This window comes from Narcine bancroftii, chromosome 5 (assembly GCF_036971445.1).
Source record: "Narcine bancroftii isolate sNarBan1 chromosome 5, sNarBan1.hap1, whole genome shotgun sequence".
Classification (NCBI taxonomy): domain Eukaryota; kingdom Metazoa; phylum Chordata; class Chondrichthyes; order Torpediniformes; family Narcinidae; genus Narcine; species Narcine bancroftii.
The window spans coordinates 17,996,953-18,023,262 of record NC_091473.1 but is presented as its reverse complement, the minus strand read 5'-3'; the positions used below and the strand labels follow the sequence as shown (position 1 = coordinate 18,023,262).

The 26,310-nt window shown below is 53.8% G+C and overlaps 1 protein-coding gene across 8 annotated transcripts in view; it reads right to left on the bottom strand.

The window, feature by feature from the left end:
* The window catches only part of itpr1b (inositol 1,4,5-trisphosphate receptor, type 1b), a 571,367-nt gene that overhangs the window by 232,012 nt on the left and 313,045 nt on the right, over nucleotides 1-26,310 (bottom strand). For all 8 annotated transcript variants that reach the window (XM_069936919.1, XM_069936913.1, XM_069936916.1 and 5 more), the window contains one exon: nucleotides 655-845. In XM_069936919.1, the coding sequence (XP_069793020.1) occupies nucleotides 655-845 (191 nt within the window). The remainder of the gene's footprint in view (nucleotides 1-654; nucleotides 846-26,310) is intronic.

Here is a 26,310-nt window from a genome sequence, read left to right as displayed (position 1 = left end):
TGAGGCTCTGTCTCTCTCCCCTTTTCCCTCCCTCTCCTTTACCCCAGCTTTTGCATTCACAGAGCCAGCCTGCCCTGCCTCCCTCCACCTATCAATTCTCACCTTTCCCTTCTCCTGGCCGCTTCTCCAAATCCAATTATCGCCTTTTGTTTGTTGGTTTGTACCCATTCCCCTGCCATTTATTTTATTCAGGTGCCTGAAAGCGTTTTCTCACATCTTGAAAAGGGCTCGGGCCCAAAACGTCGGTAGTATATCTTTACCTCCTATGGACGCTGCAGGACCTGTGGTTCCTCCAGTATTTCTGTGTTTCTTTATCCTCTAGAATAAAGGACTAGTCTCAAAGTAAGAAGTCAGCCGTTTAGATATCTTTGGAAATCTCTACCAATTGGTCCAATGAAAGCTCAGTCTCTGAATGCAGTTTAGGCACATTTTAAGGAATAGGGGATTGGTATAGGCTGAGGCAGACAATGAATTATGGACTTGTTGAAAAACATATCAGAGAAAAAGGGAAGCATGCTCGACTTCTGCTGCAATTTCTTGCTCTTATTTGAATGCACAAATAGAGAAATTTAAGTTCAACACAATATATGTCATTCAAGTTGTAAACTACACTGTGCATTTAACTGCAAGGATACAGTTCACCAGTGCACTTACCTGAATTATAGTGTTGCCTCCTTCTAGCAGAGCAATTGCAAGTAATATGCTTTCGTGGAAGACTCGGTCACTGGTCGCATTCATGATGAGGTCTATGACGAGGTCGGATGCTCCTTCTTTATCCAAGTGACACTGTACTTCTGCAAGACTCATTTCACCTCGACTCAATGTGCCAGGTCCACCTCCACCTCCTGAAATACACACCCCAAACTCAATACCCAAATCATAAGATATAGGAGCAGAAGTCGGCCATTTGGCCCATCGAGTCCACTCTGCCATAAAATATTTTTTTTCCTCAAAATCTAGTGGAACAAAACTTTTGGAATTCCTACATAGTTCTGCCCCATCCCTAACTCTGTGATCTCCTCCAGTCTTATAACACAGATACCTGCATTCTATCTTAGGCATCTTGTATTGAGATCCAGCATCAGCACAAAGCAAAGATGGTTCATCTTCCCTCCGCACTCTCCGTTCTAATGCTAGGTCTTGACCCAAAACCTTGTCCATCCATTTATTTCCACAGACCCTCAAAGTTCTTCTGTCAGGTAATACATTTTGTTCCAGATTCTTGTGCCTCTGGAAATTGTGGTAAACTTGGTTATATTATTGTATCAGTAATGGTTCGCAGGAAGGCATTGTCAGCTTTTGTGCATCTCTCAACACTTTAAGGTTGATCTTCTCTGTTCTCACAGAGAAGAACAATGAATTTCTCAAGGAGATCAACAGCTTGCAAATAAGGGATATTGAGGAAGAATTCTGTCCCTGATCATGTGTGTGAAGCTCACAATTTAATTGTTGTGGTCTGTTCCAAAATTCCTTTCCATTCAAGTGTGGAACTAATTTGAGGAGATGAGTGAAACACCTTGTCACAACAATGATACAAGTCCACTGAAAGCTACCAGGTACTAACTTCTGAAGTTATATCATAGCGATTGGCTCTTTTAGTGACAGCAGGATTGCAAAAGCACGGATTTGTGGTTATTCTGCTTCAAAGTTCATTCCAAAGAACTAAACTGACAGGAAATACAACCCAATATCCTGTTTAGCATGAAGGTTGACCAGCATTCTGTAAGAAAAATACATACAAAATAGGTATACAGAATTATGATGGTTATAGATAAAGTAAATGCAAGAAGTCTTTTTCCATTGAAGTTCGGAGAAATTAAAAACTAGAGGGCATGGGTTAAGGTTGAAATGAGAGTTTAAGGGGAACATGAAGGGGAACTTCACTCAGAGACTGGTGGGAGTGTGGAATGAGCTGCCGTCTGAATGAGTAAATGCAGGCTCAGTTTTGATAGTCATGAGAAATGTGGATGGGTATATGGACTGGGGGATATGGAGGGCGATGATCCAGGTGCAGTTCAGGGAGACTAGTCAGAAATAGTTTGGCACAGAGTGGAGGGGCCGAAAGGCCTATTTATCTGCTGTGGTGTTTCATGGTTCAAAATTATGAGTCGGTCTTCCTTCTCAAGCTCAGTGGGTGTGATCTCCAGGCCTTAAACATACTCTTTTTTGGAAGTTTGGCTGATTTTTAGGACGAATTGAGATTTTTTAAATTTGCCACTTTCTACCCCTCTTTCTTGTAACCTTTGGCACCTCATGTCCTTTAAGTGGAAAGCATTCAGGATGTTTTACTGCTATATGGAGCCGTGATTCCTGATGACATTCATCAGCTGCAATGTTTGCTGCATCCCCAATTATGAATTCCATCACCTGAGGCAGTGCTTTGTTTCCATACACTCAATAATATCCTTCAGCATCTTCATTAGATCATCCTTTGATTACCCTATACTTAAGACTCAAATTTGTCTTTCTGCCCCAAGTATAATAAGATGCTGACATAATTATTCCTTGCATTTATAATCACAAATTCTACACTGAAGGAAACTTATGTGTACCATTAGCTCCATGTTTACAGGCCTCACTTCAGAATTACATTCAGTTGTCTATGCAGGAAAAGGAAATTGAAGCCAAGTTGAACTGTGACATCAGGAGAGATGTTTACTTCACTATAACCTGGGAAAGAGGCTGCATCAGTCAAGTCAGAACCACAATGTGTCAACATTAACATTTCAATGCATCTGTGGGTAGTGTATTAGTTCAATTCAGACTGTCGGTACTATCAGTGTGGAGTTTGCACGCTCTGCCTCTTGTCCAGGGGAGTTTCCTCCAGATGCTCTGGCTTCCTTCAAGCTCACAAAGGCACAGGTCTTGGGAGGCTATTAAATCGTCCTCAGAATAGTTGATGGCAGAATTAAAGGGCATATATTGAGAAAAATATATTGAATATATATGGGGGGGGGGTGCAGCATGGTTGGCATAGCAGTTAGTGCAATGCCTTTACAACGCCAGTGATCAGGACCAGGGTTCAAATCCCATACTGTCTGTAAGGAGCTTGTATGTTCTCCCTGTGTCTCCATGGGTTTTCCCTGGGGGCTCTGGTTTCCTCCCACCGCTAGAAACATACCCTGGGCAGTACAGGGTCATGGGCTGAAAATGGCCTGTTACTGTGCTGTATGTCTAAAATTAAAATTTAAAAAAAAAAGATTATAGGGAAAATTAGTGGGGGAAATGGTTTGCTCTGATAACTGGCAAACACTCAATGGGCCAAACAGCCTCATTTTTAGATCATAAGGAAATGTGGAACTGTTGGCTTGAATCTCAGTTCTGTAATTAATATTTCAATGATTCATAGGTCCACGAGACCCAGGAACAGAATTAGGCCATTGAGTCTGCTCTTCCATTTAAATCATGATTGAAGTATTTTTTGCTCTCAACCCCCTCCCTCAATTCCTCTGACATTGTTACTAGTCAAGAATCTGTCAAACTCGGCTTTAAATGCACCTATTGACTTGGCCTCCACTGCCATCTGTGGAAACAAATTGCACAGATTCATCACCCTGTGGCTTAAGAAATACCTCGTCTCTGTTCCAAAGAGACACTCTTTTATTCCGAGGCTATGCCCTCTGGTCCAAGACTCTCCCATGACTGGAAATAACTACAAGCTCAGAATGCCAAATTAAGGAGGGCAGAAGAGCATTAGCCTGCACAGGAAAAGACATAGATCCCTATAGATAAGGATTGGTAAAGATTATAATTTATCCCTATGGATAAGCATTGGTGAAGATTATAATTTATCCGATTGGAAGTGCAAGACATTGGAATTGCACTTTGAGGGACCAAATGACTGGCTAGTAGAGGCCAGCCCTGAACAAAAAGCTTTTACAACCATCAATGAACTAATGATTCCCAATAAGATGGAACTTGACTTTGAGCTGTTCTTTGTCCTGCAGGAGCAGTCAAGGATGCAAAATCTCTGGAATGTAATTGGGTTTAAAAAACAAAGTGAATTAAAGCCAAAGCAACATGACGTGAGAAGCTCACCTAACTTCAAAGGCCTCAAGTTGGAGAAAGAAAAGCGCATTAGTAGCATTTTTGGCAAAAACCTGTTCAAACAACAACAAAAGAACTAAGATAACTTATCCAAGGAGATGACTGGAAAGCTTAAATTCAAAATAAACAGGGAAAGAAGCTGCATCAGTCAATGCAGCAAATTAAAGCCTGAAGTTTGAATCAGTGTGCTATTGAAAAGATTTATTTTAAAATCTTACAAGCATAACATGCCTTTAATTCCTGGATATACCTTCACAAGAACAAACATGCAGCATGCACAAGAGATTGTTTCAAACACACCTCCTCATCAGCAATGACACCTTTTGGATTGACAGAAATTCATCACCTCATTCATTCCCAGACAGAGATAAATTTGAAAAACTGGTTTCTTGAATTGTTGCAGTCCCTGAATGTTAACTGCTGTTGGTAAGAAAGTTCAAGAGCCCTGACCCAAGGAAGATGAAGGGATTTGAAGCATAGCATACAACTTGCTGATGAATTTGGAGACAGTGGTGCTTCAATGCATCAACTTCCTTCATGGTAGATGAAGCACCTCACAAGTTTCAAAGCTGCTCAATTGCTACAATACCTGCAAATGTTGCATGCAGCGACAATGCTGCAGAAATAATGATGGGAGAAAATAACTTAGATGGCTCTTGGAGAACCAATCTTGGGATCGTCTGTCCTAAATAGGCTTGGACCTTTTTGATTGTTGTCAGTGTCAATTGTAACTGAACAGATGTCTTCTATCTGGTAGATTCTAGAAAGGATATGGTGGATTTCATGCACAAGGTACTTGTGTCCGATAATGAGTGAACTTGAAGTCTTCTTTCAATGAGGCACCTGTTTAAGTTGTTGAGGGAAAGAGGGGATATGCCAAACTTCCTTAACTTTCCAAGAAAGTGTGCGTTCTTGATCGTCATGCCAATCATGTCATTAGAGATATTTATGAACTTGAATCTATCTACACTTCTGATTTCAATTCCATTAACATGCAGACTCTGCTCTGTCTTCCTATGTCAATCATCATCTCGTTCATCAGATTGATATTAAATGGTTGTTAACTTGCCATCACGCCATTCAATTTGTAATCACTTTCCTGTACTCTGATGCATCATTACTTGATACCTGGACTACTACTGAGATGCCATTGGCGAATCAGAGGATGAGTTGGGATGGTATTGAGCAGTGGGTGCAGAGTGAGTAGGGCAGTGGACTCAGTACATACTCTTGAGGAGCACCAGTGTCAAGTGTGTGGCTGCACCACCTGCTCAAATTCTGCAACTAAATTCGATCACTCAGCCTGTTACCTGCCCTGGCTTCCTATTGCAGATAATTGAGAGATCTATTCAGAACTGCAATTATTACTAGATTCCTGTCCCTGATGTTCCAAAGTTAAACAAAGCTATTGAGAACCATAGAGGCCAAGCAGAATTTTTATTCAGCGTGTCCCACATCCTGCGATCTTTCGCTGTCTTGATGACCTTTCCTCCTCCCGAAGCAAGAGGTAAGGATGGTCATTGATGGTGCAACTATGTTCCATTTGGAGCTCCTCCATTTATGGCTGTATGCTGTAAGCATTGAACACACTTGGATCTTTAAATGGCAAGCAACAATCTACACCCAAAGACTCAGAGCCAATGGAATAAAGAGTTAGAACAAGGAAGGATGCAAGAACCTATCATCAAAGTGCAGGAAAATGCTTTTTGTTTTGTTTCAGGGTTCTGCTCTAATTTCTTCATTCTTTGACAATTTCAAATGTTATTTAGAGTTCAATAAACATTTTTTCCAGTTACCTCTCAATTTAAAAAGGAACAGACACCAGGTTTTCATCATTCATTAATTTCATTAGATATTTCTCTAGTTTCACAGCCAAGGCCGGCATTTATAGCACAGTTTTAATTGCCGATGGTGGTGGTGATCCACTTGATTTAACTGCAGCAGTCCCACCAGTGAAGTACCTGCACCAGTGAAGGTACTCCCAGTGCTGCTGGCAATGGAGGCCCAGGCTTGAAACACATTGCCTCTGAAGGCCTGGTGATACATTTCTATTATGCACAAATCTGAGGGGAACCTGCAAGTGGTGGTGCTCTCATGCACCTGCTGGTCACTCTTTTCAGTGGAAGAGGTGTTGGCACAATACAGATGAGTAGCACAGTGAATTTTGGAGCTGGAGTATGGGGCAGCTAGATTGCAAGGGGCAAAGGGAGAGATTGATTAGAGTGGTGGATACGTTGCCAATCAAATAGGCTACTTTGCCTTGGATAGCATTGGAGCTATCTAGTTGATTGATGAATATTCCATTATATGCCTTGCTTGTGCCTTGTAAACATTGGAAGGGCTTTGAAATGTCAGGAGGGGAGTCACTCACCACAGGATACCCCAAACTCTCACTTACTGTTGTAGCTGCAATGGTGAAGTAGATAGTCTCATTGAAGCCTGCAAAACTGAGGTGAAATTAAACTAAATTGGATTTCCCAGTTGGGAAAAGCAAGAGCCAATTACGGATATTTTGTCAGAAAAGCCAAACCCTAGCTAAAATCAGCTGTCAAACCTTCTGGAATTTAAAATGTTTGAGAAATATTTGCGTAGATTCAAAAATTTTAAAATTTAATCATGTCATTAACAAGCAAAAAAAATGAGCATAAGCATGAAACAAAACAATTTAAGTCATTTGCTTAACTCGGTTAATTTAGAGATTCAGATTTCAGATTTATTGTCGGAGTACATATATAATTTAAAAAATATAAACAAAATGACTGTGCAATACACAGAGAGAGAAACAAATCAATCAAGTGCACAAGTATGAGTCCTTAAATGAGTCCCTGATTGAGTTTGTTGTTGAGGGGTCCGATTGTGAAGGGATAGCCGTTGTTCCTGAACCTGGAGGTGTGAATCATGTGGCACCTATACTTTTCTCCTGACGATAGCAGCGAGAACAGAGTGCGCGCTGGGTGATGTAGATTCTTAGTGATTACTGCTGCTCTCCGATGGCAGTGTTCCCCATAGATGTTCTTGTTGGTGGGGAAGGCTTTGTGATATCCCACTATCTTTTGCAGGGCTTTCCACTCAGGGGTATTGTTTTTCCCATATCAGACAGTGATGCAGCCTGTTTGCATGCCTTCCTTCACACATCTATAGAAATTTGCCAGGGTTTCCTATGCCATACTTTATAAAAGTAAATGTTCTCCCATCTCTGCCTCAGACACTCAATCTCCTGTCGTTGAGGAGACACTGAATCTAGATTACGTTATCATGGGGCAGGCTCAGGGGACACATTTGCCCCATAATGCTGGGAAAATGCATAAGATCCGTCGGGTCCCACAAGGAATAGAGTCATAGAGTGTAACTGAAGATTTGCCAACAAGAAGCAGGGTTCAATATTTGCATGGTGATCCCAAAGGAAAAATCTCCTGAAAGCTGAAATACCATCATTGCTCAGGAAAATGCAAGCTGGAGAGCAGATTTAAGGCATCGCCCACCCCTCATTCCTGTAGGTGGGAGCATCATTTGCAAAAATATATACAGTTTAAAGCAAAAGCAACAAAAACTTTCAGGGCATGATCTGCAATCATGGGCCTGAGCATTACTCCAACAGGGTTGCACAATTCTTGAGAGTTTTCCATGGTATACAGTGGAAGAGGACTGAAAAAATCTCTTTGAGGGATTATGCCCCTCAATTCAAGACTGGAAGATTTCCCACCAGAATTGTTTAAGGGATAAGTAAAAAAACAATGCTGAAGGAAATCAACAGGTCAAACAGTGTACTTTATGAAGCAAAGATATGTAATAAAGACCCCACTTGTCTCTGCAGCCAACACATTACCCTCCATAATTTCCATGATCCCATCAGACACATCTGCCCCTCTCCTTCCCTCTCACCCTCCATAGGAACACACTGATTCCCTTGTCCACACATTCCTTCCCACCAATCACCCCCTTGGCACCTTACCCTGCAGGAAGTACCACCCCTGCTCCCACCCTTCCTCCCTCACCACTATCATGGCCCCAAACAGTCCTTTCAAGAGAAGCAATATGTCACTTGTGTATCTGCAGGAGTTAACTACTGTATCTGGTGTTCCTGCTGTGACTGGTTACAGACTAGGAGATTGTTTCACTGAGCACCTTGGCTCTGTCTGCATCAATGACAGGGATCTCCCAGTGGCCAACCGCTTCAATTCTGAGCCCAAATCCCATGCTGACATGACTGCCCATTGCCTCATCTACTGTCCCTCCAAGACCACTCATAAACTGGAGGGGCAACACTTAATTTTATATCTGGGCACTCTCCAACTAGATGGCATTATGATCAACTTCTCTGGTTTATGCTAGCCTACTCTTGTTCTCCCTCCCTTCCCTTTGTCTTCCTTCCTCCAGCTCTCTTCCCCCTTCCCTCTACATTCACAGAGCCATCCCCCCCTCCCCCTGTTTGCGGGTGTGCCCTCCCTCCTTTATCCATTTATTACCTCCTGCCTTTGGGACTGTCCTCTTCCCCCTACCCCCCCCCACTACTATTTTATTCAGGAACCTGCCTACATTTATTCATACCTTGATGAAGGGATCAAGCCCAAAATGTTGGTCATGTACAGTTTATCTTTGAGACATAAAGTACACTGTTTGACCTGCTGAATTTCTCCAGCAGTTTTTTCTTCAACCACAGTACCTGCAGGCTTTAGATTCCACCAGCTGATTATTCTGGACATATTGCAACTACTGCTTTTGCACAAAATGGGCAGATAAATTAAGGTTTGTGGATGAAATAACAGTGGAATACAGAGGCAGATGTTCAGTGCAATCACCATGACCAAGAATGTGGCACAAATTCTCAGCTTTAATTCTGATGGAACCCTCCTACTAGATCTCAAATAAACCCTTCAACTCGTGGCCAACCATTACAATGACATCAAAGACCACAGAATTAGTGAACTATCTAATATTTTTCGATGAGTGTTCTTGAACATCTGCCAATTATAAGTATTATCATCGTGGAACTAATTGACTACTTCACTGGTGTTTCATCATCTCTGCAAAAACAATTATGCAATGTAATCAGGAGTCTAGCATGGGCTGACTGCACATTTTCTGTGCCAGGAATAAAGATAGAATGGCAAGTTCCTTAGTTTTAAAATTCTGAGCAAATTGTTGCACTAATTTTACCTCTTTTTTCCCTCTGATTGTTCTTCCAAACGAGTGCATGTGCCAACTTCGGGGAATGTACCTTGTGTGCAGGCATCTCGTCAGAGTCCTGCTTCTTGGTTTCATGTCTATATGTCCACATTCCTTAGAGTAGCTGGCTGAGATGCTGAGCTTGCTATACACCTGGGAAACCTGAGTTGAGAAGCACTGAAACACTGGGCCCCTGAAGAATGGAATGGAAGAGAAGTGCCATTCCATATCTCCACATTTTATAAGCATTTCTCAGCAGTGCATTTCATTGCACCATAACAGTAGTACAGGAAAGGGGAGAAGGTCACTCAGCTCATCTGGCCTCTTCAATCTAGTTAGTCCCATTCCTTTGCTGTTTCAGCACATTTTCTCCTTCAAGTATTTACCCAAGTCTCCTTTGAATCGACGTTCGCCATGGTCAGACAGGGGATTCCAAATCTTCACCATTTACCGTGTAAAACATTCCCCCCCCCCCCCATATACTGTATACACTTGTGCACTGGTCAAGTTTTGAGGACCAATTTTTTTGGATCAAATTTGGGAGGGGGCGGGGTCAACTTCTACATGGATACCACTTTTCAGGGGCTAAATTCACACAATAATTCAAAAGTTCCGTGTCTATAGCAGAAGTCGAAATGATCTCTAAATGAATAAAGAACTAAAATACATGAATTAAAGTAATAATAGAGTCTGTGCATCAAAACTACTGTAATAGCAACCATACCATCCATACCTGGACACACGCAAAAGCTTTAACCACAATTTCATATATGGGACTACAGTATCACTTTCTTTACTGTATTTTTGTTTTTAATGCATTTTAATGCAAATTATCAAAATAAATAATAACAATAGAAGCAAAAATAATTACCAGTAGCTTTTATTCACAGTATGCTTGCAAAAAAGTGACTGTGATGAGGCTTTCAAACACAAAAAGTTTTCAACATCTTCAGCACCGAAAAAAGTGGCAACCATCAGGATGAAATGATATCACTCACTGTACAGATCCTCTTCAGCTTCTATGTTCATAGTCAGAGGTAGTACATCCACTTCTTTATGATCCCAGTCATCCCATAGATATTTGTCTTCTGTCCCATCCAATGCATTCAAAATTCCACATTTCTTGAACAATTTGATAATAATGTTGGTTTTCATTTCCTTCCATGAATCAATGATCCATTCACAGGTCTGACACAGTGACGGTGCCTACCTACTGTCTCATTTTGTGTATGTCTTTTCTCCTTTACACATCCAGTTACTCCACCTCATTATGTTCTTAAATGGTTTATTGATACTAACATCCATTGGTTGCAAAACACTTGCAAGTCCACCAGGACTTTCAGCCATCTGAGTATTTTGTAATTAGAGGTCGTCAACAACATTCTTCACAAGATGTACTCTAAATTGCTCCCAAACAAGCAAATTCTTTCTTGCATGGGCCACCAGGTCGCAAATTCCAAACTTCCTTTATCCATGTTCTATATCTGCCTTCATCTATCCAGCCTTGTGGATGCACATGGATGACAATTCCTTATGGCTGAGCTTTTCTCTTAAAAACAACCATCGGCTTTAATTAGTACCATCAGCCATACAAGAAAGAACCAAAGTCAGTCGACTTTTCTTGTAACCATTTGTCTTCATCAAAACTGTTATTCCTCCTTTTTGGTTCACTGTTGGATTCTGTCATGTCAGGTGTAATAGGTATTTCATCTATGTTCCCAATGCATGATAACTTGTAGCCTTCCTTCCTTCCATATCTGATTATAAACTAATGAAACTGTAATATCTTATCATCCAGATTAGCGGTCAGTTTTTGTGAAATCTTAGTTCCTGCCAAAGTGCTAAGTCATACCGCCTCATGAACCATCCAGCACTTGCCGTGAAATTCTAAATTCTTCCTTGCTTCCTTCATGTCTGGATTTAAATGGCACCACAAGTAAAACATTTTCCATATGGATAAATTTCAATCACCCACTCAGCAATTTTTATCCCCCAAATTGTGGGCACTTCATAGATTTACTTTTGTCAGCACACTTTCTTTTTGGCATTGTCCGAAGTTTGTTTGATATCTTTCTCCAGTCTCCCATGAGTTTCTCAGATACACAAATTCCTCTTGCTGCTCCATAGTTTATTTATTTTCTCAGCAATTTTGATCACTTTTAATTTAAATGCTGCTTAATATTTGCTGGTTTTTTTTGGAGGGAATCTTGAAACAAAATGGAGGCAGAGTTTTGAAACCATGAGTGCTGTAGGAGAGCTGAGCTTCAAAGAGGTTGAAACCCTTCCTCAAGCTGATGAATTTTCACACCAGATTTTTTTTAAACGCGATATCTGGATAGTACATGATTTTAGCCCCCCCCCAAAAAAAAGGGGTTGTTGACTTTTACACATGATATATGGAAAATAGCCAATTTTGGGGGAAAAAGGGAGGGGGTTTTGACTTTTACATGGTATCGACTATTACATGCGCATATACGGTGTTCACATATTCCCTTTTGTTCTTTTTGCCAGTCACCTTAAATCTGTGGCCTCTTCTCAGCTATTGCATCAATTCCCTTTTATTTACTCCAAATACATCATGACTACAAATATCCCCAGCAAACCTGTTCCTGGCTTTATCTTGTTCCCAATTCCCCAACCACATCCCCCCCCCCCCCCCCCCTCCCCCTCCACCACCGAAAATTTCACTGTTCATCAATGTGCCTGTCATCTCTCAACCCTGGATGTGCACTTAGTAAACCTCTCCTGGACCTTCTCCCAAGACTTCAAGCTGGTTTTGACTTCAAGAATTCCGAATTGGGGACTGAAGCCTGACAGAAGCCATGCTTGTGTGCAAGAGAGATACAACTCCATGCCTCTGTTTTTATTTTAAAGTAAATTCAAGCTTCCTCACACTCTCAATGGCTTTCTGCCATTTATAAAGTTTGTGCACAGCACCTCAAGCTGGCTTTGTATCTCTGCTCATACTTTCTTTCCCCTCACTTTCTGTAAAAATGGGTAATCTCACACTTTTCTGCACTGAATTGCATCAATCGTGTCCAAATTCCCCAGTTGAAAAATACACACAAGTAATTTACAAATTTTTTAATTGAGCCCTCTGTTTCAGAATCCCAGTCACTGAACTACCTTTGTGAAGATTTATTAATTATTCCGTGAGCACATCATTTTTTTTTAAACACAGGTGTCAGTCAGTAAATGAGTTTATGACTGGCTGACTGGAAAAAGTACAGCCAGTAATGCAGATTTATGATAGTAATCTCTAATTAGTGTACATGAAAATTCTGAGTGGGGGATAGCTGCACAGAAATGAACTACTTCACTTCATTTGGTCACCCACCACACAATGCAGCTTCCAGTCTTGATAGACAGGGGAATTACCCAATGAGCCAAGTCTTTGCCATTTGCAGCCTTTCATAAATATTGCATAGCGTTTGATACACTTTTTGGCGGGGTTTTATTATGACCAACTAAACTGCCCAGATTCCCTCAAGCCACTGCAACAGACAAGGTGTGCAAAAGCGAGCAGTTCAATCATATTGGCAGCATGAAGGATATTACTTTCCGTTCTAATTCAATGATGATTTCCATTCTCCATGGCAAGATTAGCCTGGTGGTAGTGTACAACAGTATTGTTGCTGGCCTATCATTTCACATCCTCCCACTACAAATTCTTCACGACCACCAATTAAGTTTTCTGGTTTTACATATAACCTGATGATTGTCACACAAAAGGCAACTCCTAAAATTAGGGCTTAATCCAATAAAAAGACAGGATTTTATTGCAAGTGTCAGCATTTTGTAATTTCAGTCTGACACATTCAACACTTCTGCCTTTCAATGAAATACATGCATGCCCTTCCTGCAGCTAATAAATCACAACAATCACTGCACAAGAACATCCAGGAAGTCTGCCAAGCAATGAGAATGGATTTGATAGCATCTGCCACACCATTTATTGGCATCTTCTGAGCTCAGGTTGCATAATGACAATTGCAGGGGTTTTATGTGGAGAGCAATAGGTGCAGAGGACTTGCACTGTACCTTGAATTGTTGCTTCCTGGAGTTAACAATAATTGTTTCCAGTCTTCCCACATGGCATCCACTTTCTCATGGAATAGTGGCAGTTCTATCAAGAAGACTATGTTCGGGCAACAGCTTTTAACTGAGGCAATGATAAATTATGGTAACTTTAAGTTCATTTTGTTCAGCGATGACAATATAAATTAGATTGCATTTCCAATGGCGGGCACTACATTTGATTATTATCCTGAGGAGTCATTGAACAGTTGGAATGAAGCACAAAAGTCTGCGGACACTGTGATTATCGTTAAAAACATAAACATACTGGAGGTCTCACAGTGTCCATGGGAGGTAAAGCTATATTACCGACATTTTGAGCCTGCACCCTTCTCTAAGGTTTAATCCAACTTTCTACCTTAACCTGGATACCTTTGGATGCTGTGAGACCTACTGAGTTCTTCCAGCATTTCTGTAGCCTCTTTCACACTGGTACCATGTCCCAATAATTGACAGCCAATTTACTGGTTAAGGGTCCAGTGTGAAAGCTCTTTAATCAGCACGCAGGCATCATCAGACATCTGATGACACCTGCGTGGCAATTAGTCCAGTGTGAAAGGGACATAGGGATAAAGTAGTGACACATTGATTCAGTCTGAGTGCAGGAACGACCTATATAAAACTTTATAAATGTCTAAAGAACCGTGGGTAAGTCGCAGTGGGCGATAGATGGCAGATCTGCCATCCCAGAATTCCATGCAGCGGAGAAACCCCTCCATGAGTGCTCTGTGCTTACAGCCTTTTCCCTGTCACATGAAATTCTGGGAGGGCAGGTCCGCCATTGCTCTTTCCCACGGACTTTATAAATTGTGCAGCTATGCTTTCCCATGGTCTTTTATAAAATTATAATGGTTTATATAGGTTGCCACAACAACAGAGGCTGAAGGGCTCACACTTTGCTGTACATAAAGCTTAATTAGACATGATTAATTTTGTTTAAATACAAGATACATTGATCAGGATTTAGAGCAGGTCCCCCATCGCTTGATGCATCACTCAGATTTCACTGGTGGAGGATAGAATCTCCTATCCCTGGGGATGGCTTGTGATGTGTGTGGAAGGTCACAGAGAACTGGTCAACAGTGGTCCAGTGTGAAAGGCAACAACGGCTTCTATAACCAGTTCACTGAACAGCCAATCTACTGGTTAGCCAGTGTGAAAAAGGCTGGTGTTTTTACATAATCACTGAAGAGTTCCCCAGCCAGAATTCAAACAAACTTGAAATTAAAAAAAGGTTAAGTTTTCCAGCGTTTGCAAAGTGTACTCTCTAATGCTCTACAGGGAAATGGTGAAGAAAACCAGCAGAGATTCATTTCAGGGTAGGCAGGCTTAAGCAGATGAGGAAGAATTAGAAGAGTTACAAATTGTGGAGCAAGTGATGCTTGTGTAGAGCATAAACACAAGCAGGACAACGGCTGTTTCTCTGTTGCAACTCTGGTTCAAGTTACTGCAGTTATTTTTGTCGGCTATTAGTGAGGCTCTTCAAAGTCCCCTGGTAACCTGAACTAAGACAGCTGCTCATTACTGGCAGAACAGATCTGTTGAATCCAATCTTGCTCTTTCTTAATTACATGGAAATCCGTGCTAGAGGTTTTGGACAGTGCAGGAACTAGTGACATTTATAATCAAGGAAGCTAATCCCTGGAATAATTTTAAAAGTGCACAGAAATTTGAGGTAAACCAAACTGCAGAAACCAACTTGGGACCAGCAAAGCAGATGGCATATGCGAAGAAACAGCAAGATAACTGACGTTGCAGCTACGAAAGAGCCCACAGACTTGATGCAATTATATGAAAGAGTGCTGGCAACAATTGGAACAGAGAAATAAGGTAGTTAAATGGGCCATAACTGCATATTTTGATGGACAATTCTTGTTGGATCATATTCCCTGCTAACTTCTGATCTCCCTATGTCTGGTCAATAATTAGTAATCTGTTCCAAAAGAGACATTAGAAAGGAAGGCTCCAGACAGTGAAGCCAAACATATTACTGGACAAATCAACTGTGCCCAAATTTCAGCATGATACATTGGGAGAGTACCGCAGAAGAGAAAGGTCTTGTACTCACAATATCTGTGCAAACATTGCTGACAAGAGAGGGGAACAGGGAGAGAGAGAGGGACTGGGAGCGAGGTGGGGGCCAGGAACAAGGTGGAGAGGGGAAGAAGAACTGGATGTGGGGGGGGAGAGAGAGAGAGAGAGAGGAGGGGGGCAGAGAGGAGGGGGGCAGAGAGGAGGGGGGCAGAGAGGAGGGGGGCAGAGAGGGAGGGGGGGGGCAGAGAGGAGGGGGGCAGAGAGGAGGGGGGGCAGAGAGGAGGGGGGCAGAGAGGAGGGGGGCAGAGAGGAGGGGGGCAGAGAGGAGGGGGGGGCAGAGAGGAGGGGGGCAGAGGAGGAGGGGGGCAGAGAGGAGGGGGGAGGAGGGGGAAGAGAGGAGGGGGGCAGAGAGGAGGGGGGCAGAGAGGAGGGGGGCAGAGAGGAGGGGGGCAGAGAGGAGGGGGGCAGAGAGGAGGGGGCAGAGAGGAGGGGGGCAGAGGGGGGGCAGAGGGGGCAGAGGGGGGCAGAGAGGAGGGGGGCAGAGAGGAGGGGGGCAGAGAGGAGGGGGGCAGAGAGGTGGGGGGGCAGAGAGGAGGGGGGCAGAGAGGAGGGGGGCAGAGAGGAGGGGGGCAGAGAGGAGGGGGGCAGAGAGGAGGGGGGCAGAGAGGAGGGGGGCAGAGAGGAGGGGGGCAGAGAGGAGGGGGCAGAGAGGAGGGGGGCAGAGAGGAGGGGGGCAGAGAGGAGGGGGGCAGAGAGGAGGGGGGGGCAGAGAGGAGGGGGGCAGAGAGGAGGGGGGCAGAGAGGAGGGGAGGGGGGCAGAGAGGAGGGGGGCAGAGAGGAGGGGGGCAGAGAGGAGGGGGGCAGAGAGGAGGGGGGCAGAGAGGAGGGGGGCAGAGAGGAGGGGGGCAGAGAGGAGGGGGCAGAGAGGAGGGGGGCAGAGAGGAGGGGGGCAGAGAGGAGGGGGGGGCAGAGAGGAGGCGGGCAGAGAGGAGGCGGGGCAGAGAGGAGGGGGGCAGAGAGGAGGAGGGGGGCAGAGAGGAGCGGGCAGAGAGGAGGCGGGCAGAGAGGAGGGGACAGAGAGGAGGCGGGCAGAGAGGAGGCGGGCAGAGAGGAGGGGGGCAGAGAGGAGGGGGGCAGAGAGGAGGGGGCAGAGAGGAGGGGGGCAGAGAGGAGGGGGGCAGAGAGGAGGGGGGCAGAGAGGAGGGGGGCAGAGAGGAGGGGGCAGAGGAGGGGGGCAGAGGAGGGGGGCAGAGAGGAGGGGGCAGGGAGGAGGGGGCAGGGAGGAGGGGGCAGAGAGGAGGGGGCAGAGAGGAGGGGGGCAGAGAGGAGGGGGGCAGAGAGGAGGGGGGCAGAGAGAGAGGGGGGCAGAGAGGAGGGGGGCAGAGAGGAGGGGGCAGAGAGGAGGGGGCAGAGAGGAGGGGGCAGAGAGGAGGGGGCAGAGAGGAGGGGGGCAGAGAGGAGGGGGGCAGAGAGGAGGGGGGCAGAGAGGAGGCGGGCAGAGAGAGGCGGGCAGAGAGGAGGGGGGCAGAGAGGAGGGGGGCAGAGAGGAGGCGGGCAGAGAGGAGGGGGGCAGAGAGGAGGGGGGCAGAGAGGAGGGGGGCAGAGAGGAGGGGGCAGAGAGGAGGGGGCAGAGAGGAGGGGGCAGAGAGGAGGAGGGCAGAGAGGAGGGGGCAGAGAGGAGGGGGGCAGAGAGGAGGGGGGCAGAGAGGAGGGGGGCAGAGAGGAGGGGGGCAGAGAGGAGGGGGGCAGAGAGGAGGGGGGCAGGCAGAGGAGGGGGGCAGAGAGAGGGGGGCAGAGATGAGGGGGCAGAGGAGGGGGGCAGAGAGGAGGGGGGCAGAGAGGAGGGGGCAGAGAGGAGGGGGCAGAGAGGAGGGGGGCAGACAGGAGGGGGGCAGAGAGGAGGGGGGCAGAGAGGAGGGGGGCAGAGAGGAGGGGGGCAGAGAGGAGGGGGCAGAGAGGAGGGGGGCAGAGGAGGGGGCAGAGGAGGGGGGCAGAGAGGAGGGGGGGCAGAGAGGAGGGGGGCAGAGAGGAGGGGGGCAGAGAGGAGGGGGGCAGAGAGGAGGGGGGCAGAGAGGAGGGGGCAGAGAGGAGGCGGGCAGAGAGGAGGCGGGCAGAGAGGAGGGGGGCAGAGAGGAGGGGGGCAGAGAGGAGGGGGGCAGAGAGGAGGGGGCAGAGGAGAGGGGGGCAGAGAGGAGGGGGGCAGAGAGGAGGGGGGCAGAGAGGAGGGGGCAGAGAGGAGGGGCAGAGAGGAGGGGGGCAGAGAGGAGGGGGCAGAGAGGAGGGGGGCAGAGAGGAGGGGGGCAGAGAGGAGGGGGGCAGAGAGGAGGGGGGCAGAGAGGAGGGGGGCAGAGAGGAGGGGGGCAGAGAGGAGGGGGGCAGAGAGGAGGGGGCAGAGAGGAGGGGGCAGAGAGGAGGGGGCAGAGAGGGGGCAGATGAGGGGGGCAGAGAGGAGGGGGCAGAGAGGAGGGGGGCAGAGAGGAGGGGGCAGAGAGGAGGGGGGGCAGAGAGGAGGGGGGCAGAGAGGAGGGGGCAGAGAGGAGGGGCAGAGAGGAGGGGGCAGAGAGGAGGGGGCAGAGAGGAGGGGGGCAGAGAGGAGGGGGGCAGAGAGGAGGGGGCAGAGAGGAGGGGGCAGAGGGGGGCAGAGAGGAGGGGGGCAGAGAGGAGGCGGGCAGAGAGGGGGGCAGAGAGGAGGGGGGCAGAGAGGAGGGGGCAGAGAGGAGAGAGGGGGGCAGAGAGGAGGGGGGCAGAGAGGAGGGGGGCAGAGAGGAGGGGGGCAGAGAGGAGGGGGGCAGAGAGGAGGGGGGCAGAGAGGAGGGGGGCAGAGAGGAGGGGGCAGAGAGGAGGGGGCAGAGAGGAGGGGGCAGAGAGGAGGGGGGCAGAGAGGAGGGGGGCAGAGAGGAGGGGGCAGAGAGGAGGGGGGCAGAGAGAGGGCAGAGAGGAGGGGGGGCAGAGAGGAGGGGGGCAGAGAGGAGGGGGGCAGAGAGGAGGGGGCAGGGAGGAGGGGGCAGGAGGAGGGGGCAGGGAGGAGGGGGCAGAGAGGAGGGGGGCAGAGAGGAGGGGGGCAGAGAGGAGGGGGGCAGAGAGGAGGGGGGCAGAAGCAGAGAGGAGGGGGGCAGAGAGGAGGGGGGCAGAGAGGAGGGGGGCAGAGAGGAGGGGGGCAGAGAGGAGGGGGGGCAGAGAGGAGGGGGGCAGAGAGGAGGGGGGCAGAGAGGAGGGGGGCAGGAGAGGAGGGGGGCAGAGAGGAGGGGGGCAGAGAGGAGGGGGGCAGAGAGGAGGGGGGCAGAGAGGAGGGGGGCAGAGAGGAGGGGGGCAGAGAAGAGGGGGGCAGAGAGGAGGGGGCAGAGAGGAGGGGGGCAGAGAGGAGGGGGGCAGGGAGGAGGGGGCAGGGAGGAGGGGGCAGGGAGGAGGGGGCAGGGAGGAGGGGGGCAGAGAGGAGGGGGGCAGAGAGGAGGGGGCAGAGAGGAGGGGGCAGAGAGGAGGGGGGCAGAGAGGAGGGGGCAGAGAGGAGGGGGGCAGAGAGGAGGGGGGCAGAGAGGAGGGGGGCAGAGAGGAGGGGGGCAGAGAGGAGGGGGGCAGAGAGGAGGGGGGCAGAGAGGGGGGCAGAGAGGAGGGGGGCAGAGAGGAGGGGGGCAGAGAGGAGGGGGGCAGAGAGGAGAGGGGGGCAGAGAGGAGGGGGGCAGAGAGGAGGGGGGCAGAGAGGAGGGGGGCAGAGAGGAGGGGGCAGAGAGGAGGGGGGCAGAGAGGAGGGGGGCAGAGAGGAGGGGGCAGAGAGGGAGGGGGCAGAGAGGAGGGGGGCAGAGAGGAGGGGGGCAGAGAGGAGGGGGCAGAGAGGAGGGGGCAGAGAGGAGGGGGCAGAGAGGAGGGGGCAGAGAGGAGGGGGGCAGAGAGGAGGGGGCAGAGAGAGGGGGCAGAGAGGAGGGGGCAGAGAGGAGGGGGCAGAGAGGAGGGGGCAGAGAGGAGGGGGCAGAGAGGAGGGGGGCAGAGAGGAGGGGGGCAGAGGAGGGGGGCAGAGAGGAGGGGGGGCAGAGAGGAGGGGGCAGAGAGGAGGGGGCAGAGAGGAGGGGGCAGAGAGGAGGGGGCAGAGAGGAGGGGGCAGAGAGGAGGGGGCAGAGAGGAGGGGGCAGAGAGGAGGGGGGCAGAGAGGAGGGGGGCAGAGAGGAGGGGGGCAGAGAGGAGGGGGGCAGAGAGGGGGGCAGAGAGGGGGGCAGAGAGGAGGGGGGCAGAGAGGAGGGGGGCAGAGAGGAGGGGGGCAGAGAGGAGGGGGGCAGAGAGGAGGGGGGCAGAGAGGAGGGGGGCAGAGAGGAGGGGGCAGAGAGGAGGGGGCAGAGAGGAGGGGGCAGAGAGGAGGGGGCAGAGAGGAGGGGGCAGAGAGGAGGGGGCAGAGAGGAGGGGGGCAGAGAGGAGGGGGGCAGAGAGGAGGGGGGCAGAGAGGAGGGGGGCAGAGAGGAGGGGGGCAGAGAGGAGGGGGGCAGAGAGGAGGGGGGCAGAGAGGAGGGGGGCAGAGAGGAGGGGGGCAGAGAGGAGGGGGGCAGAGAGGAGGGGGGCAGAGAGGAGGGGGGCAGAGAGGAGGGGGGCAGAGAGGAGGGGGCAGAGAGGAGGGGGGCAGAGAGGAGGGGGGCAGAGAGGAGGGGGGCAGAGAGGAGGGGGGCAGAGAGGAGGGGGGCAGAGAGGAGGGGGGCAGAGAGGAGGGGGGCAGAGAGGAGGGGGGCAGAGTGGAGGGGGGCAGAGAGGAGGGGGGCAGAGAGGAGGGGGGCAGAGAGGAGGGGGGCAGAGAGGAGGGGGGCAGAGAGGAGGGGGGCAGAGAGGAGGGGGGCAGAGAGGAGGGGGGCAGAGAGGAGGGGGGCAGAGAGGAGGGGGGCAGAGAGGAGGGGGGCAGAGAGGAGGGGGGCAGAGAGGGGGGCAGAGAGGGGGGGCAGAGAGGAGGGGGGCAGAGAGGAGGGGGGCAGAGAGGAGGGGGGCAGAGAGGAGGGGGGCAGAGAGGAGGGGGGCAGAGAGGAGGGGGGCAGAGAGGAGGGGGGCAGAGAGGAGGGGGGCAGAGAGGAGGGGGGCAGAGAGGAGGGGGGCAGAGAGGAGGGGGGCAGAGAGGAGGGGGCAGAGAGGAGGGGGGCAGAGAGGAGGGGGGCAGAGAGGAGGGGGGCAGAGAGGAGGGGGGCAGAGAGGAGGGGGGGCAGAGAGGAGGGGGCAGAGAGGAGGGGGCAGAGAGGAGGGGGCAGAGAGGAGGGGGCAGAGAGGAGGGGGCAGAGAGGAGGGGGGCAGAGAGGAGGGGGGCAGAGAGGAGGGGGGCAGAGAGGAGGCGGGCAGAGAGGAGGGGGCAGAGAGGAGGGGGGCAGAGAGGAGGGGGGCAGAGAGGAGGGGGGCAGAGAGGAGGGGGGCAGAGAGGAGGGGGGCAGAGAGGAGGGGGGCAGAGAGGAGGGGGGCAGAGAGGAGGGGGCAGAGAGGAGGGGGCAGAGAGGAGGGGGCAGAGAGGAGGGGGCAGAGAGGAGGGGGCAGAGAGGAGGGGGCAGAGAGGAGGGGGGCAGAGAGGAGGGGGGCAGAGAGGAGGGGGGCAGAGAGGAGGGGGGCAGAGAGGAGGGGGGCAGAGAGGAGGGGGGCAGAGAGGAGGGGGGCAGAGAGGAGGGGGGCAGAGAGGAGGGGGGCAGAGAGGAGGGGGGCAGAGAGGAGGGGGGCAGAGAGGAGGGGGGCAGAGAGGAGGGGGGCAGAGAGGAGGGGGGCAGAGAGGAGGGGGGCAGAGAGGAGGGGGGCAGAGAGGAGGGGGGCAGAGAGGAGGGGGCAGAGAGGAGGGGGGCAGAGAGGAGGGGGGCAGAGAGGAGGGGGGCAGAGAGGAGGGGGGCAGAGTGGAGGGGGGCAGAGAGGAGGGGGGCAGAGAGGAGGGGGGCAGAGAGGAGGGGGGCAGAGAGGAGGGGGCAGGGAGGAGGGGGCAGGGAGGAGGGGGCAGGGAGGAGGGGGCAGGGAGGAGGGGGGCAGAGAGGAGGGGGGCAGAGAGGAGGGGGCAGAGAGGAGGGGGCAGAGAGGAGGGGGCAGAGAGGAGGGGGGCAGAGAGGAGGGGGGCAGAGAGGAGGGGGGCAGAGAGGAGGGGGGCAGAGAGGAGGGGGGCAGAGAGGAGGGGGGCAGAGAGGAGGGGGGCAGAGAGGAGGGGGGCAGAGAGGAGGGGGGCAGAGAGGAGGGGGGCAGAGAGGAGGGGGGCAGAGAGGAGGGGGGCAGAGAAGAGGGGGGCAGAGAGGAGGGGGGCAGAGAGGAGGGGGGCAGAGAGGAGGGGGGCAGAGAGGAGGGGGGCAGAGAGGAGGGGGGCAGAGAGGAGGGGGCAGAGAGGAGGGGGCAGAGAGGAGGGGGCAGAGAGGAGGGGGGCAGAGAGGAGGGGGGCAGAGAGGAGGGGGGCAGAGAGGAGGGGGCAGAGAGGAGGCGGGCAGAGAGGAGGGGGGCAGAGAGGAGGGGGGCAGAGAGGAGGGGGGCAGAGAGGAGGGGGGCAGAGAGGAGGGGGGCAGAGAGGAGGGGGGCAGAGAGGAGGGGGCAGAGAGGAGGGGGCAGAGAGGAGGGGGCAGAGAGGAGGGGGCAGAGAGGAGGGGGCAGAGAGGAGGGGGCAGAGAGGAGGGGGCAGAGAGGAGGGGGGCAGAGAGGAGGGGGGCAGAGAGGAGGGGGGCAGAGAGGAGGGGGGCAGAGAGGAGGGGGCAGAGAGGAGGGGGCAGAGAGGAGGGGGGCAGAGAGGAGGGGGGCAGAGAGGAGGGGGGCAGGGAGGAGGGGGGCAGGGAGGAGGGGGCAGGGAGGAGGGGGCAGGGAGGAGGGGGCAGGGAGGAGGGGGCAGGGAGGAGGGGGCAGAGAGGAGGGGGCAGAGAGGAGGGGGGCAGAGAGGAGGGGGGCAGAGAGGAGGGGGGCAGAGAGGAGGGGGGCAGAGAGGGGGGCAGAGAGGGGTGGGGCAGAGAGGAGGGGGGCAGAGAGGAGGGGGGCAGAGAGGAGGGGGGCAGAGAGGAGGGGGGCAGAGAGGAGGGGTGCAGAGAGGAGGGGGGCAGAGAGGAGGGGGGCAGAGAGGAGGGGGGCAGAGAGGAGGGGGGCAGAGAGGAGGTGGGCAGAGAGGAGGGGGGCAGAGAGGAGGGGGGCAGAGAGGAGGGGGCAGAGAGGAGGGGGCAGAGAGGAGAGGAGGCGGGCAGAGAGGAGGGGGGCAGAGAGGAGGCGGGCAGAGAGGAGGCGGGCAGAGAGGTGGCGGGCAGAGAGGAGGGGACAGAGAGGAGGCGGGCAGAGAGGAGGCGGGCAGAGAGGAGGGGGGCAGAGAGGAGGGGGGCAGAGAGGAGGGGGCAGAGAGGAGGGGGCAGAGAGGAGGGGGCAGAGAGGAGGGGGGCAGAGAGGAGGGGGGCAGAGAGGAGGGGGGCAGAGAGGAGGGGGGCAGGGAGGAGGGGGCAGGGAGGAGGGGGCAGGGAGGAGGGGGCAGGGAGGAGGGGGCAGAGAGGAGGGGGCAGAGAGGAGGGGGGCAGAGAGGAGGGGGGCAGAGAGGAGGGGGGCAGAGAGGAGGGGGGCAGAGAGGGGGGCAGAGAGGGGGGCAGAGAGGGGGGCAGAGAGGGGTGGGGCAGAGAGGAGGGGGGCAGAGAGGAGGGGGGCAGAGAGGAGGGGGGCAGAGAGGAGGGGTGCAGAGAGGAGGGGGGCAGAGAGGAGGGGGGCAGAGAGGAGGGGGGCAGAGAGGAGGGGGGCAGAGAGGAGGGGGGCAGAGAGGAGGGGGGCAGAGAGGAGGCGGGCAGAGAGGAGGCGGGCAGAGAGGAGGGGGGCAGAGAGGAGGCGGGCATAGAGGAGGGGGGCAGAGAGGAGGGGGCAGAGAGGAGGGGGGCAGAGAGGAGGGGGGCAGAGAGGAGGGGGCAGAGAGGAGGGGGCAGAGAGGAGGGGGCAGAGAGGAGGGGGGCAGAGAGGAGGGGGGCAGAGAGGAGGTGGGCAGAGAGGAGGGGGGCAGAGAGAGGGGGCAGAGAGGAGGGGGCAGAGAGGAGGGGGCAGAGAGGGGGGCAGAGAGGAGGGGGGCAGAGAGGAGGGGGGCAGAGAGGAGGGGGGCAGAGAGGAGGGGGGCAGAGAGGAGGGGGGCAGAGAGGAGGGGGGCAGAGAGGAGGGGGGCAGAGAGGAGGGGGCAGGGAGGAGGGGGCAGGGAGGAGGGGGCAGGGAGGAGGGGGCAGAGAGGAGGGGGCAGAGAGGAGGGGGGCAGAGAGGAGGGGGGCAGAGAGGAGGGGGGCAGAGAGGAGGGGGGCAGAGAGGAGGGGGGCAGAGAGGAGGGGGGCAGAGAGGAGGGGGGCAGAGAGGAGGGGGGCAGAGAGGAGGGGGGCAGAGAGGAGGGGGGCAGAGAGGAGGGGGGCAGAGAGGAGGGGGCAGAGAGGAGGGGGGCAGAGAGGAGGGGGGCAGAGAGGAGGGGGGCAGAGAGGAGTGGGGCAGAGAGGAGGGGGGCAGAGAGGAGGGGGGCAGAGAGGAGGGGGGCAGAGAGGAGGGGGGCAGAGAGGAGGGGGGCAGAGAGGAGGGGGGCAGAGAGGAGGGGGGCAGAGAGGAGGGGGGCAGAGAGGAGGGGGCAGAGAGGAGGGGGCAGAGAGGAGGGGGCAGAGAGGAGGGGGCAGAGAGGAGGGGGCAGAGAGGAGGGGGGCAGAGAGGAGGGGGGCAGAGAGGAGGCGGGCAGAGAGGAGGGGGGCAGAGAGGAGGGGGGCAGAGAGGAGGCGGGCAGAGAGGAGGCGGGCAGAGAGGAGGCGGGCAGAGAGGAGGGGGGCAGAGAGGAGGGGGCAGAGAGGAGGGGGCAGAGAGGAGGGGGCAGAGAGGAGGGGGCAGAGAGGAGGGGGCAGAGAGGAGGGGGCAGAGAGGAGGGGGCAGAGAGGAGGGGGCAGAGAGGAGGGGGCAGAGAGGAGGGGGCAGAGAGGAGGGGGGCAGAGAGGAGGGGGGCAGAGAGGAGGGGGGCAGAGAGGAGGGGGGCAGAGAGGAGGGGGGCAGAGAGGAGGGGGCAGAGAGGAGGGGGCAGAGAGGAGGGGGCAGAGAGGAGGGGGCAGAGAGGAGGGGGCAGGGAGGAGGGGGCAGAGAGGAGGGGGGCAGAGAGGAGGGGGGCAGAGAGGAGGGGTGCAGAGAGGAGGGGGGCAGAGAGGAGGGGGCAGGGAGGAGGGGGCAGGGAGGAGGGGGCAGAGAGGAGGGGGGCAGAGAGGAGGGGGGAAGAGAGGAGGGGGGCAGAGAGGAGGGGTGCAGAGAGGAGGGGGCAGAGAGGAGGGGGGCAGAGAGGAGGGGGGCAGAGAGGAGGGGGGCAGAGAGGAGGGGGGCAGAGAGGAGGGGGCAGAGAGGAGGGGGCAGAGAGGAGGGGGCAGAGGAGGGGGGCAGAGAGGAGGGGGGCAGAGAGGAGGGGGCAGAGGAGGGGGGCAGAGAGGAGGGGGGCAGAGAGGAGGGGGCAGAGAGGAGGGGGCAGAGAGGAGGGGGGCAGAGAGGAGGGGGGCAGAGAGGAGGGGGGCAGAGAGGAGGGGGGCAGAGAGGAGGGGGGCAGAGAGGAGGGGGGCAGAGAGGAGGGGGGCAGAGAGGAGGGGGCAGAGAGGAGGGGGCAGAGAGGAGGGGGGCAGAGAGGAGGGGGGCAGAGAGGGGGCAGAGGAGGGGGGCAGAGAGGAGGGGGGCAGAGAGGAGGGGGGCAGAGAGGAGGGGGGCAGAGAGGAGGGGGGCAGAGAGGAGGGGGGCAGAGAGGAGGGGGGCAGAGAGGAGGGGGGCAGAGAGGAGGGGGGCAGAGAGGAGGGGGGCAGAGAGGAGGGGGGCAGAGAGGAGGGGGGCAGAGAGGAGGGGGGCAGAGAGGAGGGGGGCAGAGAGGAGGGGGGCAGAGAGGAGGGGGGCAGAGAGGAGGGGGGCAGAGAGGAGGGGGGCAGAGAGGAGGGGGGCAGAGAGGAGGGGGGCAGAGAGGAGGGGGCAGAGAGGAGGGGGGCAGAGAGGAGGGGGCAGAGAGGAGGGGGCAGAGAGGAGGGGGGCAGAGAGGAGGGGGGCAGAGAGGAGGGCAGAGGAGGGGGGCAGAGGAGGGGGGCAGAGAGGAGGGGGGCAGAGGGGAGGGGGGCAGAGAGGAGGGGGGCAGAGAGGAGGGGGCAGGGAGGAGGGGGCAGAGAGGAGGGGGCAGAGAGGAGGGGGCAGAGAGGAGGGGGGTAGAGAGGAGGGGGGCAGAGAGGAGGGGGGCAGAGAGGAGGGGGGCAGAGAGGAGGGGGGCAGAGATTAGGGGGGCAGAGGAGGGGGGCAGAGAGGAGGTGTGCAGAGAGGAGGGGGGCAGAGAGGAGGGGGGCAGAGAGGAGGGGGGCAGAGAGGAGGGGGGCAGAGAGGAGGGGGCAGAGAGGAGGCGGGCAGAGAGGAGGGGGGCAGAGAGGAGGGGGGCAGAGAGGAGGGGGGCAGAGAGGAGGCGGGCAGAGAGGAGGCGGGCAGAGAGGAGGCGGGCAGAGAGGAGGCGGGCAGAGAGGAGGCGGGCAGAGAGGAGGCGGGCAGAGAGGAGGGGGGCAGAGAGGAGGGGGGCAGAGAAGGCAAGAGAGATAGAGCAAGAGAGAGTGTGTGTGAGAGAGATGCAGATACTTTGTTGCTATTTTCAGTCACAAATTCATCATGTTAGTAGACTTCTATCCTGGGCATACAGCAGAATACTCTTTCCTGACTTCAGTTTGGCATTGAATACCATCATTCCCCTATAACTAATCAGCAAACTCCAAGACCTGTGCCTCAATACCCCACACTGAAAATGGATCCTGGCAAAACCCAAGCCAGTGCAAAATGACAAGAATATCCTCTCCACAATCTCCATCAATACCATTGAACCACAGGCCTATATACGTAGACCTCAGCTCCACTCCCTTTACACCTATGACTCTGTGGCTCAGTACGACAACAAAACCATATACTAATTTGCTGCGGATACCACCGGCGGATCAGAGGTTGAGAGGGTGAGCAAATTTAAATTCCTTTCAAGTCACTATCTCAAAGGACCTTTCCTGGATCCATTATACAAATCCCATCATGACGAAAGCTCGCCAGTGCCTTTCC